Source organism: Hordeum vulgare, chromosome 2H (genome assembly GCF_904849725.1).
Source record: "Hordeum vulgare subsp. vulgare chromosome 2H, MorexV3_pseudomolecules_assembly, whole genome shotgun sequence".
NCBI lineage: Eukaryota > Viridiplantae > Streptophyta > Magnoliopsida > Poales > Poaceae > Hordeum > Hordeum vulgare.
Window position 1 is genome coordinate 411,768,648 of NC_058519.1, and position 19,894 is coordinate 411,788,541.

The 19,894-nt window shown below is 47.1% G+C and overlaps 1 protein-coding gene across 2 annotated transcripts; it reads left to right on the forward strand.

Annotated features, from left to right (window-relative positions):
- The first annotated feature begins 4,627 nt into the window (after positions 1 to 4,627).
- On the forward strand, positions 4,628 to 19,608 carry LOC123426453 (prolyl 4-hydroxylase 1). Of its 2 annotated transcripts, none has more exons than XM_045110297.1 (11): positions 4,628 to 4,882; positions 5,834 to 5,881; positions 6,413 to 6,465; positions 7,273 to 7,338; positions 7,534 to 7,608; positions 7,838 to 7,912; positions 10,489 to 10,559; positions 10,681 to 10,732; positions 10,873 to 10,962; positions 11,598 to 11,690; positions 19,376 to 19,608. In XM_045110297.1, exons 1-11 carry the CDS (start codon positions 4,813 to 4,815, stop codon positions 19,481 to 19,483), a joined length of 801 nt encoding a protein of 266 aa, XP_044966232.1. In that variant the 5' UTR covers positions 4,628 to 4,812; the 3' UTR covers positions 19,484 to 19,608. The 2 variants fall into 2 exon arrangements, with proteins under 2 accessions (XP_044966232.1, XP_044966233.1); XM_045110298.1 differs by having other exon boundaries at positions 4,795 to 4,882; positions 6,397 to 6,465.
- The last annotated feature ends 286 nt before the right edge of the window (positions 19,609 to 19,894 follow it).

The following is a 19,894-nucleotide window of genomic DNA, read 5'->3' on the forward strand; positions in this document are numbered from 1 at the left end:
TGGTTTCCCCGCTATATTCCAAAACTGGGTTGCTGTCGTATGGGCCACATCTTCTTCAAGTCCTTCATAATGGCATTTTGGGGATTGTGATCCATCTGAGGAAGGGACTGAGACAGGGCGACCCACTCTCACCTCTTCTATTCGTCCTCGCCATCGACCCCATGCAACAATTGCTTGACAAAGCCACGGATCAAGGCCTCCTTCATCGGCTGAGAGGCAGAGCTACCTCCATGCGTACCTCACTATATGCTGATGACGCAGCCCTCTTCGTTGCCCCTATCAAAGAGGACATTCAGAACCTTACCACCATTCTAGATAATTTTGGAGAGGTGACCGGGCTTGTGGCCAATCCGCTTAAGGGTAGCGTTGCGCCCATCCGTTGCACAAATGTAGACCTGGATGATATCCTTCAAAGCTTCCCTACCATCCGTTCTGGATTCACGATGCATTACCTAGGTCTATCGCTCTCTATCCACAACCTAACCAAAGTCGACTGTCAATTCCTGGTGGACAAAGTGGCACACAAACTTCCCCCTTGACAAGGAAGAAACATCAACATTGCGGGACGATCCACCTATGTGAAATCCGTTCTATCCTCACTAGCCATCTACTACCTCACGGCGCTATACATTCCATTGGGGACCACATATGACATAACTAAGATTGAAAGAGCTTTCTTGTGGTCCGGTACAAGTAAGGTGCTAGGTGGACAGTGCAAGGTTAACTTGAAGCTGGTCTGCAGACCATTAAATATCGGAGAACTCGGAATCCTCGACCTGGACAAATTCTCTAGAGCGCTCAGATTATGGTGGCTTTGATTCCAATGGACGAACCCTCAAAGAGCTTGGATTAGATTTGACATCCCTTGCGAAGCAGAATACATGGATCTCTTCTACTCCACGACGACGGTCACCTTGGGCAACGGGCAAATGGCGAGCTTTTGGTATGCTCCTTGGATGCAGGGACAAAAACCAAAAGACTTGGCCCGAGGGACGAAAATATGTAAGGATTCTTTTGCCTATCTTTTTTTTTCTTTACAAAGAAAAGGCAGCACATAGGAGGAAAAGATAGTGCGGCCGTTGGATGGTAAAGGAACCTAGGAGAGCACGGATCGGCGCACAGCGACGGGAGCAGGCAAAGCCTCCTCCGCTCCCGATGGGCGTTTGAAGGACACATATTGAGCAAAAGCCCCGGCAAACTGACGCGCCGCACACAAGGTAGACCAACAAAATATCACCTCTCCCTTTCACCGAAAACAGTGACCCACATGTCGATCTCTCACTTACCACACGGGCTCATCAGGGAAGAAATTGTACATCCGTCCCAACAATTCACACGAGTCATCCCATGCCCTCCCACTAAACGTCGTGATCACACCATGAAATTGATGCCCTCAATCAGGCTCCAATGCTATGAAGCATCGTAGATTTAGGGAGTAGCTCAGAGATTGGATGACGAAACATCTACAACGATCACTTAGGGGCGTAGATTACAGTAATGCAAGGCCATAATTTAGATGAGTTTTGCCCTTGCGATTATATGATGAGATCATGCCATGGAGTTGTACATTCGGTTACATGATGATGATTACGAACACTTATTCACAGGTCTTGATCAGCAGGTTACCATCATTAAAAGTTTCATACGATAACGCCCACTCGTATGAAATCTTTATTTCGTTCGCACGCCTTAATCTCTGTCTGTTCTAGTTTGCACGAATGTTGACGATTTCTGATGAAATTAAAGTGCCATATTGACATAGTGTGATGTGTAGGGTTAGAACGCTCGCCCACACGACGCGCGTCGCGTGGTTGCCAGCTTCGTCGTGTGGGTGAACTAATTTCCGCCCACACGGACACCATCCAGTTCACGTCGTGTGGATGAACTGCTCTTCACCCATAAAACGCTCGTACGATGATAGATAGTTACAGTATATGCATATGTGCAACTAGTTAATCACATATCGCATCTATGATTGATCATATATGTCAACTATGATTGGATCATATGTGATAACTAGTTAATCACACATGGTATCTATGGCTGACCATACGTGGCAACTAGTTAATCGCACATAACAATTATAATTAACCATACATTACAACAATAATTTGATCATAAGGGGCAACTAACGTTGATATGGCAACTATGAAACGACGACTATAGTTAATGAAAACAGAAAAGTTGCCATGCTTTACAATCAAAGTTGTCATTTTCAAATAACTAATTTTGCCATAAAAAAATCAGGGCAGAATTGTTTGTGCCACACGTGCAAAGTGTGGATGAGTAGTTATTGTTGAGCATGCGGCACGAAATAGCTACGCCCACACATGCGAACAGTTTTGATGTTCGCCCACACATGATCGTACGGGCTGTCTCCTGGATATGTCACACAGGGTCGTGTGGTCGAATGTCTAATATACCACACATATGATGACTATGATGAATATTGCGACCCTAAAAGTATGTATACAATGATCGTTGTACGAGCCTATCAATCTTTTTTAGAGCATCTTCAACCACGACTTGCAAATTCGGGACCTCAAACGCGCGACCGATGAGTGATCGGTCGTGTTTCCAATTTGTCTGTCCATGCAGCACATTTTTCATTTTTTTCTCATATGTTCGGTCACTTCTACGTGATTGATGGAGAGGAAAAGAGAGAAAGAAAAGAATGAATAAAAAAATGATCCGGAGTGGAGTCGCCTCTTATGTGGCAGACTCACCGGGCGCGTCCGCGAACCCTCATATCCTCCTCATATTTAAGATGGATATAAGGATTCGTAGACGGTCCGGACATATAGAAACAATATGAGAGGTCCGGTTCGGTCATTTGTTCCTTTTCTTTTTTATCCGATCACTGACCGAACGTATTCACGGACATACTAGGGGTCATGCACACCACCAGACTTTATATTAGATGTAATTTCAGCCGAGATTCTTAGGGCATGACCAACGCTACATGCTGGACGGCTGCCCCATCTGCCACATCGGCGCACTCGGTCCAGCTCAAGTAAAAGGTGATGCTTGCAGAGGCAGACGGGCTCTTGCAGAGGAGTCTGGTTCCTCACTGACAAAAACGTTAAAAAGTGACGGCAAGATAGAAAAGGGACCACTGCCACCATTGAGCATTTGTTGGTTGGGATAGTAGCTTCAATTAAAAAATCTATGTGGAGTGCATGGGGCATCACCTTGGTGCCACCGTTATACATGCCGTTAGAGCATCTCTAGTGGATGGTGTAAATTTGAACGTGTATATCTTCATTTACACGTCCATATACACGTTGTTAAATTATACATGTTCCAGTTTTTCAATGAAACGTGTAAATTAGGACGTGTATATTCCAACGGCTATATTTTCAAACGGCTATATTTGTAATGCAACTATCAATAAACTAGCGGAAAGCATCAAATTGTTCTTACAACAACTAGCAGAAAGCATCAAATTATTCTTACAACAACTAGCAGAAAACAGTAAATTGTTCTTACAACAACATATAGCTCACATTACTCTAGGCCGCGAGCAAGGATCTCCTTCTGCTTAGCTTGGTAGAACTGCTTTTGCACATCAGTCATACCACTAGTGTCGATGAGCATGATCCTCTCATCTAATTCAAACTGTCTTCGTGCATCCTCCCTATCGTTTCGTGCATCCTCCTTCTTTTTTACTGCAATCTCCTCTTTTCGCAATACAAGTTGCTGCGCGTAGCGAGCATTTCTTGTTTTGCTGCCCACACAGTTTGCTTTGGTCATCATTCATCTGCAAGCAATAGACAAATACAAATTTTAGACAACTATTTTAGACATCAAATTGACAGCAATGGACAACAATGAACAACAATGAACAACAACAATGGACAACAATTAACAGCAATGGACAACAACAATGGACAGCAACAATTAACAGCAATGGACATCAAATTCTGCAATAACAGCAATTAACAACAATCCGACAGCAAATTCTGCAATAACAACAATTGCAGCCCCGCCCCTGCATCTCCCCCCGCACGCAGCGCCGCCGCCCTCCCCCCGCCCCTCTCTCCCCGCCCTCCCCTCTCCATGGCGCGCGCCGCCGCCGCCAGATCTGGCCAGCGGTGCGGCGGCCGCCCGACATCCCGCGCCTCCTCTCTGCCGACGGGAATGGAAAATAGAAGGGAGGGAGAGAGCTTACCAGAGGGGAGTGGTCGCCGGCGAGCTTCGATGGCCTCTGGACGGAGGCGGGAGGATGGCGGGAGCAGCTCGTTTCCATCCACGAGCGTGGCCGAGGCATGTTTATTTTCACGAGGAGTAGCCTTGTAGATGGACGTGTAAAACTTGCACGTCCGTATACACGATTCACTGGGAAGCGTTTTTCAGTTTGCATCGTGTATATTTACCATCCATCTCCGTATACAGCATCCACTAGATTTGCTTTTAGCATGACTTAAATAGAAGCGGCAATGATTCCCTTAAAAAAAAGCTAGGCCTTGGCAGAAAAGAAGATCTCCACCGCCGCCCTCGACACGTCGTGCCGTGCGGGCTGTCAGAAGAAACAGCACAGTAGCAGAGACGGCAACGTGTCCGACGCGGAGTACGTGGAGTCACAGGTTCGGCTTTTGACTTTCTTGACTAAAAAAATCCGCCCGAGCAGCGGATGGTTGACCAGTTCCTACGCGGTCGTCGCGCCGACCTGACCAAGCTCAAAACCCACCAAATCCGCCGGGATTCCTCAGTCAGCAAAAAAGAAGACCCAGCACCATCGGCGCAGGCGATTTAGATTTGCTTTCCCTCCTTCGCCTCCATCTCCCTGTCGTCGCAGGCGACGGATCGGGGATGGCCGCGCGGTCGCGGGCGCGCCGCCTCCTGCCGCTGCTCACCTTCGTCGCCCTCGGCATGATCCTAGGTGCGCGCCCTCCCTGCTTGCCCCCTTGCTCGGCCTGCCCTCTCGCCTCCCCGTGCCTTGATCTGGGTCGGGGCATATGCTACTGCCGTGTTCCTTTTCTCGTTCCGACCTGGAATCTCGATGCTTGGAGATTTCGTGCTAATGTTTTGGTTGATGACGTGATGAAATGTTCCGATGAGGCGTTTCGGTTGTTGAATGGGCCGTACTCACTGCATGCTGCTAGGCGCCTAGGCTGCTGGCTGAGGATAAATTTTACGCCTTTTTTTTCTCTCGAGAAAACGCAAAGACTTTGCGTTTCATTTCATTGAACAGAAGGAGAATATTACGCCTTCTGGCTCTAATGGTGGTAATCGTCTGGAGATCGCCAGAAAATGGATACCGTAGGTGGCTGCATTGGGAACACACCTTCCGGAATCCGGATCGGAGTCAATTTTACTGCTCCAAGATCACTTGGAGGGAATTCTACTTGCTGCGGAAGCATGGAGCATTCTGGCATTTGTGAGGCTGTAGTTAGCTTCATGCCTGTTGTTTGGTTGGTTTTGGCATCTAGTAATACTAGCTGAAAACCAGCAAAGCTACATCCTCTCTTTCTTCACAGATATTGTTAAGAAGACAATAAACACGTGTTATGATGTCCAAATCGTCGGGGTGTTCAATTTGGCACAGTGTGACACAGCCACCAGCTTCTCACAGTATCACAGATTATTCTCCGGATCCCGTTTGAAACTACATGTATATACTCAGTCTGATAATGTAATGGTTGAATATGCCCTTTCATTTCTCAAATTAAACAAAGATTGCACTTGTTGCTTCAATGGTCATATCTTAGATTCATGTCACCCTTTTCTCCACAAATGCTGGCTCTTTTATTCACACTTTCATTTATTAGTTGTGTTGCTTCAAAAATTGTATATTGGTTTCACCTTTGCTTTATTTTTCCCGCAAATGCAGGTTCACTGCTTCAGTTAGCATTTTTCCGCCGGCTAGATGATCACTCCCGTATGTCTATCCTCTTTTAGTAGTTGCATTTAACAGTCTAAATGTTTATAAGAACAGCCTGCCATTGTTGTCCATCTTATGTACTCTGTTGTTGATGACTTTGGCCACGGCCTTGCATCAACTTAAATATATTACGGCTGTGTGCATCCGTGAATGCAGAGGCCACGAGGTTTGGCCTTCCTTTCCGGAAAAATAATAACTATTTTCTATAACATTCTGTTTGTTCTTCATCAGTCATTTCTGCATTGTTAAATACCTTTTCTTTAAAAATTTAAATGTCGAACCAGAACCTGTTGAACCCAGGTACTCCCTCCGTCCCATAATAACTGTCTTAACTTTATACTAGCTTTAGTACAAAATTGTATTAAGCTTAAGACACTTATTTTGAGACGGAGGGAGTATTCATTAGTTTTGGCATAATGTTGTATCTGAGTAAATCTTGCTTCATAAAGCCCTTGAGTAAAGGCATAGGCTTTACTCCTCGATGAATATTTGTGTGTCTAATCAAACATTAGGTGTTATGCATGGCAGATACGAGGCATTTCGATAATGATCAAGGGGCAGCAGATCTTCGACTTGGATATGTAAGTTATGCTATTATTTATGGATTTGGCTTATGCCTTCTCTGTAATTTTGTATGTAGACTTGTATTTTAGCTTTTGTTCTTGCAGACTAGCATAGTTGAGCTCCATTCGTCTATTATATATTCAATGACATCATTAGTGAACCGTCATTTTGCCCCAGAAATGTCAAATAAATTTGAGAACTCCACATTGTCAATATGAGTATGCATTTTTTTCTTCTATTTTGACTGACTATATTTGATTTTTTAATAAATTTTCTGCATCGGGATTTATTGAAAAGTTGCAGTGATGTTTGATTCATCATTTTGGTCTTGAAGCATAAGTCACATTCTTTCTGCTGGTTATTGCATCATGATTTGCTTTGCTCGAAGTTTGTTTCCGTCACACAAAAATGCTTTAGTATAAACTTCTAATTTCTCAATAGCATTCGTCAATATTCATGGGATTTATCTAGATTTTGATCGTGTGCAAATGATTGTATAACACTGGTAAAATGTGAAATCGGATATGCAATTTTTATTTATTTTTACTATAAACTGAACTCTCGTGTATTAGTTCTGGAAGATTTTTCTTGTATGGATACTCCTGGTGTATAATTTTATGTTTGGATAAATAGCATATAGCTTGGAGCGTAAGAATTGGGACCCTGTAACCATCTATTTCCACTTGGTATGGTCAATGATGTGTGATGGGTTTTATGCTGTGCTGTCTTCTTTGGCAATCATTCAACTCATATTCAAGATGTTAAGTCCAGAGCACATCTTCTCTTTCTCTTACTAAGCAAATCTTTGTGTTTATAATATTTAGGTGAAGCCTGAAGTTATCAGCTGGACACCTCGAATAATTGTTTTCCACAACTTTCTTAGTTCAGAGGTTTGTCCCTTTCTCTGGTTGTCAGGTTAGGTTTAAACTAAATCAGTCTTCTCCACAATATTTCATTTTGAGATTTTTATTTATCTGGTGGTAGTTTGTTTAAACCCCAAGGCATTATGCGACATGCCTCCCAGACCAATACAATGGAAGATGCACAAAATATCACTTGACCTTTATTTTGTCTAATCTCTGCAGGAGTGTGATTATCTAAGAGAAATTGCTAGACCAAGGCTTGAAATTTCTACTGTAGTTGATGTCGCAACAGGAAAAGTATGTGGTTTGGCTTTGAAGTTATAATTTATTATCAGTCTTCGCATACCAAGAGTCTTTCCATTTGATCAGCAGGGTTTCTGTTTTCTTAACCTGTGTCCTGTTTATACACTTCACCACTCAGGCTGAGAGGACAAATAGGAATTAGGGGAAGCATAACAACACCAAGTTCAGACCGTAAAGCTTGTCTTCTCTAGATTTATAATGTTGCAGTTGTTATGTGCCACAGGGTGTAAAGAGTGATGTTCGCACAAGTTCTGGTATGTTTGTGAACTCCGAAGAAAGAAAACTTCCAGTCATTAAGGTTCGTTCACACTACTTGTCTTCGACCCTAGGTCACTTACCATGCTTTTTGGCCCCTTCAGTACATTCACTACGGCCTTCAGCTATGTTATTTCTGCAACAAATAACTTCATAAGAACGTTGATTTGTGTGTCACAATATGAGTTCACTTTTTGTCTATGTGTTGTTTTATCTTGGTTGTCATTTTGTGACGCGCTGAGACAAAAGGGTCCTTAATGAAAACCTTATAGACTACTAGACATATGTTTGCTGCATGACTAGTAGGGAGACATGTTCCCTTCATAAGTTACATGCCATAAGATTTGTTTGTTCATCTTTGTAAACAATATTATCTACAATGGCTCACCTCCAGATTATCATCTAACTGCATTTAACTATGCGTCGTGCTCTTTTATCTCGTAGGCCATAAGAAGATCAGTCATGACATTATATCTTCGGTCCTAGCTTTAGAGCATCTCCACCCCCCCAGGCACCTTTTTTTCGCCGGCGAATGAAAATGTCCCAGCCGCGCCCTCAGATCCTCGTTTTTTGCCGGTTTGGGCCGAAATTACATCCAGCGAACCCAAGCCGAACCCAGCGCAACGGGGGGCACCTGGGGGCACCGGCTGAAGCAAAAAGGCGCGTGGGGCTCCACTGTCGGCAACACCGGTCGATTTTCCCACCGTTTTTCGCCTTTCCCTCCCCACCACCCCATCTCCCCCGCAGTTCCCGCCATTCTCCCCAGATTCACCCGCCATGCCATTGAAGAAGTATGAGTCCCCTCGCCTAGCCACCGAATCTGCAACGCCAATGCCAAGGCCCTCGGGCTTGACGAATGCCCAGTGGAAGGCCGACTTTGATCGTCGGGCGGCGGTCACCAACGATCGGCGAAACAGGCTCAACATGTAGAAGGCCAAGGACACATCGATGGAGCAGAAGGTGTCGTCTCGCGTCAAATGGCAAGCCGGGCGAGCCTCGCGTCAAGTGGACGCCAAAGGAAGACGAGTGCCTCGCCGAAGCATGGAAGTCTGTCAGTATCGACCCGATCACCGACGTGAATCAGAACGCCGACACGTACTGGAGAAGGGTCAAAACGGCGTTCGACAAGCGCAAGATGGTCATGGCCAACCATTGGGCAGCCATCCAACACGCCTGCAACAAGTGGCATGGGATTTAGGAGGAGGTCATCGCTCGCTCGGAGAGCGGCGCCAACGTCGAGCGCCAGATATGTCCATGGCTCATCGGCCCAGCTCTTCGCCATGTTCTTTCGCCGACACTTGTTCTTTTGTCTGTGTAGATGGTCTGAATACCGACCTGACGTTCCTGATGGGAGCTGACATGGCGACGATGGACCCGCAGGTGAAGACGTGGTATTTGGCGGATCGCAACCTCATTTTGAACCTCATGACGGAACCGGCAGCGACCACAGCCCGGCCCACGGCGACAACGAGCATTGCAACTGTGACCACAACGCCATTGCCAACTTCAACGACGCCCATGCCAACGCGGAGTACCGCAGCTGCAGCCCCAACACCTACGCCGAGCTCTCCCACCCCTGCAGGAGAGGAGCTTGCCATTTGTTTCTATGTCTATGGTTCCTACCTTTTTGATCGCCGGGCTTTGGCTATATGTTTGGTCGCCGACCTGTGGCATGATGATCGCCGAACGTTTGTCGTTTTTTGGTAGCGGGAAAGAGAACTTTGGGGCCGAAACCTGGGGGTGCGGCTGGAAACGTGTTCCCCCCAAGTCAAAAAAACCGCCGGCGCAAACGCACAAACGCCATCGCCGGGTGCTCTGGGGGGACAAATGGCTGGAGATGCTCTTAAGTTGAAACTAAGTTATTGCATCCTAGTAAAAGTGGAACCAAGATTTTATGTAGGTGAAAATTTGAGAATTTTTGTGTGGATTGAAATAGAGTATCATCTTACCAAAGGTGACATTATGTCAAGCCAACATGTTTATATGAATGCAAAAACCAAAACCAGACTTTATAACATGTCAGGATGCGAAAAATATGATCAGTGCCACATGTAACATATATAATACCATGTTGATGACAGGTATTGCAGATTATGTAGTGTTTATTTAGGTATGCATGGATCTGAAATGTTAGGTATGCCTGGATCGGAAATGTGGTTTGTGTGGAACTACTACTTTATGGAACTATACTACTTTATGCATTGGATCTGAAAGTAGATTTACACTGTCTAGTATATAAGGTTCCATGAACTTAGAGAAAAACATCAGTTAAATATTACTCCCTCCGATCCATAAGAAGTGTCGCAGTTTTGAACTATGGTTGAACTAATCTTAGTTCAAAACTGCGACACTTACTTTGAATCAGAGGGAGTACTAAATTCATCTTCATGTCGTCATGATGGCACTATACTAGGTGCAGCATACTAGTGCACTGCTTAGTGATGATACATTCGGCTTTTGACTATCTGGCATTGTTACTGTGACCTCCTTTTACTTTGTCAAGTATTCCTACTATGGATTCCGCATTGCATCCCTTTATCACAAGTTAAATTGGAATCTGAGGCAGAGTCATTGAATACTACATTCTTCTTCTACTAACATTTGTTTTGTTCTCCCCAGGCAATAGAGAAGCGGATTTCTGTATTCTCACAGATACCTGTAGAAAATGGGGAACTCATCCAAGTATTGCGGTACTAGATTGAATTCTGACTGTAACTTTCTGAAGTTCTTTTCACTTGACTACTGTTGTGAAGTTCTTTTTTCTTGTGGGAAACTACTGCTGTGAAGTTAACTTTAAAGTTTAAACTACAGGTATGAACCAAACCAATATTACAGGCCGCATCATGATTACTTCTCTGATACTGTAAGTCGAACTTCTTATGTTGAAAATATAAGTTACTATGACATCACTAGACTAGTCATTACATATTAGTATTATTGTTAGTTATTTCGCACTTCAAACTGATTATGTCAACCAGTAAACTGTGGATGGTCAATCTACAGTTCAACCTCAAACGTGGGGGGCAGCGTGTTGCTACAATGTTGATGTATTTGACTGATGGAGTTGAAGGTGGCGAAACCCATTTTCCCCAGGTTAGCTGAATTTATACCAACTTGTTATATCCTATGGTCTTTGACTGATATGGGCTGATATGTTGATAGCACATTTTTTTTCTTAAAAATGATGAAAATGAAATTATACGTTTCAGCCTTTAAAAAAAATGGACGCGCAAGTTTTGCCCCATTCCATTTATTACGAAAGAGTGTTGCAAGGTAGTAGACATTTAAGCTACAACAAAGAACTATATGGGTGGCCATTTAGTCGTCCCTTGTAGCATATCCATGCATTTTTTGTGGATTTCGCTGAAGAAAATTGCAAAAATTGCCACTGTAGTCGGCAGATTTGCCATGCTTAAAAATCTGACACTGCATTGTTAACATTTTCGTTTTTTGTTTACATGATTTCACATGATATAGTGTGTAAAAATAGTTCTATATAATATTCTCTCTTTACTGTCCTCGGATATGACTAGTATATCCACTCCGTTTTATGTCTGTTCTGTTTTTTGCCCTCATGAGCATTTCTCCAATGAATGTTTCTATTATGTGGCTTTAGAGTATTTTGCAGCTCGTTTCCCATTGTGGTAATCTGTCAGGCTGTCTTTTGGTTTATGCAATCTGTGGTGTGGGAGGTGTGCCCTCATGTTGTGTGCTCTGTTCTGTTTCAGGCAGGAGATGGTGAATGCATTTGTGGAGGAAGGTTGGTCAGAGGACTATGTGTGAAGCCAAACAAAGGAGATGCTGTGCTCTTTTGGAGCATGGTGAGTTATTCTCTCTCTGGTTTTAGACATGTACCAGCAAAGCATACATCAGAGGGTGGATCGAAGATAAAAAATGATATTGTTACTTTTTTGATTAAGGGATTTTATTACTTAAACGGTTTTAAGCGTTACACCCGGCCTCTGCATAGCTAAGATGCACACAGCCACAGACAAAAAAGTTCTAAAAATAAAGCAGCAACAGACGTAATACAATCATGTAGACGTAAATCGTCGTCGCCTAAGGTGGCCCAATCCGGGGATCACGCTGCCATCCATGTGGGATAAAAATATCCCTCGCCACCTTCTCCTGTCGCACAGAAGCCTTCATAAAAAGGTCTCGAAACTCCGTTCGTTGTAAGGTGTACCACGAACGGAGAATACCTGTGCATCGGAAGAGAACGTGCAAACAAAAAGAATTTTTATCATTAAAAACCTTGTCATTTCTACTCAACCAGAGCGATCAAATAACGACAAGCGCTCCTACCCTTAAAATGGTTCTAAACGTATGATCAATCCCAATTAACCAGTTACCAAAAATATGGGCTTCTGAAATGGGTGGATACAAGTTGGAAGCCATTTGGATAGCTGACCAAATAGACCGTGCAAACTAGCAATCAAAGAATAAGTGTTTTATTATCTCTTCCCGAGGACAGAATACACACTTCGTGCTTCCATGCCAGTTCCGTTTGACGAGGTTATCTTTAGTTAAAATGACACCTTTGCGAAGGTACTACGCAAACATCTTTAATTTGAGTGGAACCTTCATCCGTCATATTTTTTTGTTATTATCGACTGGTACATCGGACTGGACCATCACCCTATACATGGAATCCACCGAGAATTTCCCATTCCCACATATACGATGGATAAGTCTATGTACTATGGTCTTTGTGGGGCTGCAGCACATGGTCCTTGTGGCTGTTAGGATAGAATCCTTGACCATCAAGGACTGGCAGTTAGGATAGCATCTTAGACTCGCATCTTAGCAGCATCTTAGACTAGCATCTTAGCATATGCTTGGCTGGCTAGCAGCCTATAAATATGTATCCCCAACCCCTCAGGTTGGCATGGCATTGTGTGAGAAATAAACCAACGAAAATTGCCCCAACTCTCCTAGTGTCATCCACAACTATCAATGCTCAGGCTGAAAGGTCTAACAAGTGGTATCAGAGCCAAGTTATCTTGTACCCTGAGCATTTCCTGCTCACCTCTCTCACCGGGAGCTGAGCAGCCTAAGCCGGTAGCAGCAGCTGCTCCGACTGCCCCTAGTTACCTCCCTCCCTCCGGACTGTCGAGCAGCAGCTCGTCAGCAACAGCCTCCTCTTCACGCAACAGCCCCCCTGCAGCGAGCCATGTCCGCAGGTCGCTCTCAGCACACGGCTACCTCGAGCATACGGCGCCGGCAGGAGGCCGAGCGCGCCGTGGCAGAGGAGCGTGAGCGAGCAGCTGTAGCAGCAGCTGCTGCGGCAGCAAGGGTGTCGAGGCTGGCTGCAACGGAGCTGGCAGCAGCCAAAGTGGAGGTAGAAGCAGCCAGGGTGGAGGTAGCAGCAGCAGCGGAGGCAGCACATGAGGCTATGGCGGATGCCAAGGCACTTCGCGTCGGCTCCGGCATCTCCAACGGCTCCGCGCCTGCGGACGACGGCGCCGACGCAGACCGCGCCAAAGTGGCGCAAGAGCGGACGAAGCAGTGGGCAGCCGAGCACGCCCGCGCTCTAGGTGGAGCTGCGCACGGCGACGGCGGCTGCAACGACAAGGACCGCGGCCTTTACGAGGTCCGGACTGTGGTCAGGGATGTTGGTCCCAGTGTTGGGTGGCCTACCCTCACTAAAACCAACTACGTCGAGTGGGCCGCGATCATGAAGATCAGGCTCCAGGTGCGGCGGCTGTGGGAGGCGGTCCAGGACAGCAACGTCGACCACCAAGAGGATCGACGGGCGCTGGACGCCTTCATCGCCGCAGTCCCGCCCGAGATGCAGTTCTCGCTTTCCAACAAGCGAACTGCGAAGGAGGCTTGGGACGCCATTGCCGCGGCACGCATCGGCAGCGACCATGCTCGCAAGTCCACACTTCAGGCACTTCGTAAGGAGTGGGAGAGCCTGGCCTTCAAGCCAGGTGAGGACGTTGATGACTTTGCTCTCCGTCTCAACACTCTGCTGCAGAAGATGGTGAAGTTCGGCGATGCCACTTACACCGAGGAGAGAGCTGTCGAGAAGCTTTTCCGGTGCATTCCCGAGAAGTACAAGCAGATGGCTCGCTCGATTGAGTCTTTGCTGGACCTCTCCACGATGACGATCAAGGAGGCGATAGGTCGCCTCAAGGTCGTCGACACCGACGAACCACAACCTCCCTCGGGGCCCATCACCACCGGCGGGAAGCTGCTCCTAACTCGGGAGCAGTGGGATGCCAGCCTTGGTGACAAGAAGAAGGGGGAGCCTTCTTCCACGACGGGCGCCCGCAAGCGCGGCAAGCAGCGCAAGGCGCGAAGGGGCGGCAAGGCACAAGGACGTGCCGAAGGTGACGCCCGCGGAGGCGCCAAGGACGGCGTCGCTGGCAAGCCCAAGCCGGCACAGGACAACAGCTGCCACAACTGTGGCCGGCTTGGCCATTGGGCCAATGAGTGTCGACAACCACGACAAGGCCAGGCTCACGTCACACAGGCGGAGGAGGAGGAGACGGCTCTGTTCATGGTGCATGCAAGCATCGAGCTACCTTCAGCGACACCAGTCGCAAAGGCTCCCCTCCACCTCGACGAGCCAAAAGCAGACGCTCTTCTCGGCGATGGCTCCGGGAAGGACAAGACTGTGGGGTGGAGCCTTGATACCGGCGCCACCCACCACATGACCGGTCGAAGGGAATTCTTCGCCGAGCTCGACTCCGACGCGCGAGGCTCCGTCAAGTTTGGGGATGCCTCAGCTGTGGAAATTAAGGGCGTCGGCTCCGTCATCTTCACCACCAAGACGGGAGAGCACCGGCTGCTCACCGGTGTCTACTACATCCCCGCGCTAAGGAACTCTATCATCAGCTTGGGACAGCTGGATGAGAACGGCTCGCGCGTGCTGATTGAGCATGGGGTCCTACGCATCTGGGATCGCCAACGTCGCCTTCTCGCCAAGGTACCCAGAGGTGAAAATCGACTCTACGTCCTTGATGTGCAGGTGGCACAACCGGTCTGTCTCGCTGTCCGTCGGGATGACGATGCGTGGCAATGGCATGAGCGCTTTGGGCACCTTCATTTTGAGGCCCTGAAGCGTCTAAGTGCCAAGGAGATGGTGCGAGGCCTGCCATGCCTCGACCACGTGGAGCAGTTCTGCGACATCTGTGTGCTGACGAAGCAGAGACGACTCCCCTTTCCCCAGCAGGCGAGTTTTCGGGCCAAGGAGAGGCTGGAGCTCGTGCACGGAGATCTGTGCGGCCCGGTGACGCCAGCCACACCAGGAGGTCGACGCTACTTCCTGCTGCTCGTCGACGACCTCTCTCGCTACATGTGGGTGATGGTCCTCGGCAGTAAGGGAGAGGCGCCGGACGCCATCAGGCGCGCGCATGTTGCTGTGGAGGCGGAGAGCGGCCGCAAACTGCGCATGTTGCGCACTGACAACGGCGGCGAATTCACGGCAGCTGAATTCGCGTCGTACTGCGCTGATGAGGGCATCCAGCGCTACTACTCCGCGTCGTACAACCCGCAGCAAAACGGCGTCGTCGAGCGGCGCAACCAGACGGTTGTGGGGATGGCTCGGGCTCTCCTCAAGCAGAGAGGGATGTCGGCTGTTTTCTGGGGAGAGGCGGTGCTAACGGCCGTCTACATCCTAGAGCGTGTACCGTTACCAATACGTTCTAGAGCGTGTACCGTTACCATTGGGAATTTATCTTCCCAATCAGTTCTCATTAGTACACGATCTAACTTTTCGTATGTGGGCCCGGGAAGGCTATTCGCCCAAGTGAATTGCCTTCCCGTCATGTGAACCTCTCTTAAATCCAAGCTATCAATGACAACATTGAATAAAAAAGGCCAATGATTATCTAACCTACCTTGACTTTTCTCATGTGGGAACCTTAGCATATTGAAATCTCCACCTATTAGAATAGGACGTGGATTATTATTGTTAGGAAAGCAACTTATCTGTATTGAAGGCCCAAGGGGCATATATATATTACACATGACTTGAGGTGCAAGGAAAGTAAACATAGACTAATAAGGACTCCTAGACTAATACTAATACTTCCTAACACCCCCCCCCCCTTAAATGCAAAGCGTATGCAATAGCATTGCATTTGAAGAAGTGTAATACTAAAAAAAATGATAATCCAAATCCGCGTCTTGAGAGTGTCGTCGTAGCATGAAGAGTCTTCAAAACTTGTCGAGTCGCCGAAGGAGATAACGAAGAGATGGCACATCAGAGGTAGACACCGCATCACTTGAAGATACAAGATAAGTATCAAGAGAAGATGGGTTGTCAAAAGAAGATGGCACATCAAAGGAAGACACCGAAGAGATGGCACATCAGAGGAAGACACCGCATCACTTGAAGATACAACATAAGTATCAAGAGAAGATGGGTTGTCAAAAGAAGATGGCACATCAAGAGAATAAAGCATTATGCAGAAAATCATAGTCCACGACAACCGTCGGCGTAAGAAGCTCGGCGGATAAGGCACGATGGACGTAGATCGACAATGCAAAAGAAGCCCAGAAAATCCTATAGAAAACAACAAGGGCAAATAGGCCACAAAAGTTGTATAGAAAGGATCAGGACCGGAGAAAGGCTGACGGACTAAGGTATGGTGGACTCGCATGGCATGAGAAACACATAATATCAACGGATTTGGTGGACGCAGCGGAAAATAAAATAAAAACTAGAAAACACATAGTAGACTAGATGCAATGGCGGCAGAAGAGCAGAAACACCGAAGAAAAGTGCATGTGCGAGACGAACTCGACAATACACCGTCAAGATCGAAAGGAACCGAGGCATCTGGCACCACGTAGCAGCAGCCGGTAGCAGACGCCAGCGTAGCAGCACACCGGCACCATGTAGCACATGTTTCTTTTTTTTTCTTTCTTTTGCTGAATCAATCTACTCAACACAACTTTGACCGGATGGCTAGAACCACGTCCCAGCAAGCAGGCTGGCAGTCGTGCGTTATGCCCCTGTTGGCTGAAGGCAGCAGGCACGTCTTGCGCGTCTTGGCGGAAGGCAACCGTCCAGCGGTACGTCTTGGCGGTGGCCCGATCTTGTCCTGATCCCGAGCAACATGCAGGAAATCATCAGACGAAGCCGACGACGGCCTACTAGCAGCGACCAGGCAAGTAGCTTTGCATGGGCGACGGCTGGATCCCACGAACGAGCCTGCCTCGATCTGGAGTTGCGGCAGCAGGGAAGGAGCCTGCCGCACTAAGATCCACAAGATCCTTCGGGGTCAGGGCAGAGGTTGATCTCCAGCTGAGGTAGATGAGGTCCGGCCTGACGAGTTGAACCAGCACGGATTGGGGGTGGTGACTTGCGAGACGGGAGCCGACGAGATCTGGCCTGACGAACTCCAACAGCGGATGGATCAGGAGGGCGAGTTGCGGCGCCCGAAAAAAATAACCTAAGCTCTAATACTATGTTAGGAAAGCAACTTATCTGTATTGAAGGCCCAAGGGGCATATATATATTACACATGACTTGAGGTGCAAGGAAAGTAAACATAGACTAATAAGGACTCCTAGACTAATACTAATACTTCCTAACAATTATTAACCAGGTTAACCAATTCACGGAGAAAAGCAGCCTTCTGAGTTTCTTGAGCAGCACCATAGACAACAACCAAACTCCATACGAAGTTATCAACTTTATTACGGATGTGGAATTTGATGTGAAATTCACCATCCGAAAAAGTTAAAATCTCCATAGAATCTGATTGAACGCCAAGATGCCACTTGACCTACCAGGGGGTAGAGTGCCAAGTAAAGTCCTTACCGCCAGACAAGCGATTTGGGACACTAACTGGGAAATCACGTCTCCCCGTTTCCCGTTTCGAAAATAGCCACAAACTCCAACCTATGATCCGCAACATGTTGTGCAATATTCAAATGTTTAGCCAAGTCACCAAGACCTCTACTATTTATCAACATGCCATTCATTGGGAAACATTTGGGGATCTTGACTTTTTTGCGTTTTTTTTTTTACTTTTTTGCCTTTGGTGGATTTGGATTTCTGGCCGGAACCGTATATAGATCCTAGCTCGTCCTCATCCATTCCCACCTCCGTAATCGCACCCACAAGATGAGATAGAAGTTGTCCATCTACAGAGGCATTCGCTTCATCATCATCTTCTAGTGTGATCACCGGCTTAGTGGACGCACTTGGAGATATCTTTTAACGATCATACTCCATGTGCTTCAACATGTTAGCCGAGACAGTGATTTCATTTTCATTTCTTCCTAAACAAACTCCAACATTCCTTAACTTGGATGATATCTTAGAATTGGAATAAGAAAGAAACGATTTGTTAGCGAGAGATGTACCAATAGGAGGTGTATACATCGCCGCCTTACGCCGCATGGCCTTGGCCAGCGCATCCTCGTCCATAGCTGAAGCTCCATCTGCCGTGGTAAGGTGACGTTCGCTGCGCCTTGGTGTCATCACCGGCTGCAAACGAGACCCCACCATCGGCTGTACAACGGGAGGAGGCAAAGATGATGTAGCAGCCCCCTCAACCACCGTAGCCTCCGTTGGTATCGCATCCTCCAAAGAACGAGACCGCACCACCGGCTGTACAGCAGGAGGCAGAGATGATGTAGCAGCCCCCTCGACCACCATAGCTATCGTTGGTGTCAACACCTCCAACTGCCCCATAGGCACGGTGGACGCCACAAGGTTGCACCCGTCCTGCACCATGGAAGGAGTCGCCTCCGCGTGCGCCGCTACCTCCGCAGACGACGGCAGCTGAAGTAGAGGCAAGTCACCATCCACCCAGACGGCTGGGGTAACTGGCTGCACCGTGTCTGTTGAGTCATTGGGCTAGTCACCCACGGCGGCCGCAGTGGCACCAGCAGTAGCCGTATCCGTGCCGCAAGCCGAAGCCTCGAGCCGTCGGCTGCATGAGCCCCAGCCAGAGCTGCCGGCCAGTTCATATGGCAGCTTGTTGCGGCTCGCTGACAGCCACCCAGCTTGTTCACCAGCTCTTGCCGCTCACGAACAATCTTCATATCTAGAGGAGTTTTGGGACTCGGATTGAATGGAGTGAGAGCAATTCCACTAAGGAGGCGCGCCATCGAAGAACGCTGAGACTGCCTCTCCTGAGCGGATGGACCGGGGTCAACGGACATACTCGTAACCCCATCATCATCTTACGCCAAAGCACCACCAAATCCGGGCTGATCCCCATTATTAACCTGCATATTCCTATTCGCTGCTTCATCTTTGGCTTTGGTGTCCCAAACAAGAGGTATAAAATCTGACTCCAGCACAAAGCCTTCTGGCTCCGCTTTGGTGTCCCAAACAAGAGGTATAAAATCTGACTCCAGCACAAAGCCTTCTGGCTCCGGACGGAAAGTGAACTCGTATCCTAAAAAAAATGATATCCTCTGATAAATGCAGTTTTTTTTGTTATCTTGTGATCTAATGTATTTCTTAAACGACCAATCAATTAGTTGATCCGATGGGTTGCCCCTACCACTTGTCTAATTTACTGGTATGTTTCAGGGACTCGACGGCAACACGGACTCGAACAGCCTTCACAGTGGATGCGCTGTTGTGAAAGGGGAAAAATGGTCAGCCACGAAATGGATGAGGCAAAAGATGACTTTCTGATTGCAGATAGGCATTCTGATTGCATATAGGCAGAATAGAGAGGGGATTCTTTTCCTTGTAATCTGTAGTACAGATATACAACATTCAAGAAATAAATAAAAAGTGGAATGATATCTTTACTAGCAGCAGGATGCACTAATCTGCCTAAGAGAAAAAAACATCCTGTCCAACATAATCTTTACCTTCAAATTGCAACTTTTTGCATAAACATCTTTTTAACCCAATTGGGCATGATTTTTTGGAAGTAGGGCCTCGCCGTATGGTACCAAACATGTGATGGGTGATAAAGTTGGGTTATATGCGGAGTTCCAGTGAAATGTGGGGTAAACATGGAGCAATAAGGTCATGGTTATGAATAGAATTCAAGTCATGGATACATAAAAATCGGTGGAATCAAGGGGAATACAAAAA

Excerpts from the sequence above, each read along its gene's own strand:
- LOC123426453 (XM_045110297.1), top strand. The coding sequence starts at position 4,813 with ATGGCCGCGCGGTCGCGGGCGCGCCGCCTCCTGCCGCTGCTCACCTTC. Across the intron at positions 4,883-5,833 it reads CGCCCTCGGCATGATCCTAG|GTTCACTGCTTCAGTTAGCA; the intron begins GTGCGCGCCCTC and ends CCGCAAATGCAG. Across the intron at positions 10,560-10,680 it reads GAACTCATCCAAGTATTGCG|GTATGAACCAAACCAATATT; the intron begins GTACTAGATTGA and ends TTTAAACTACAG.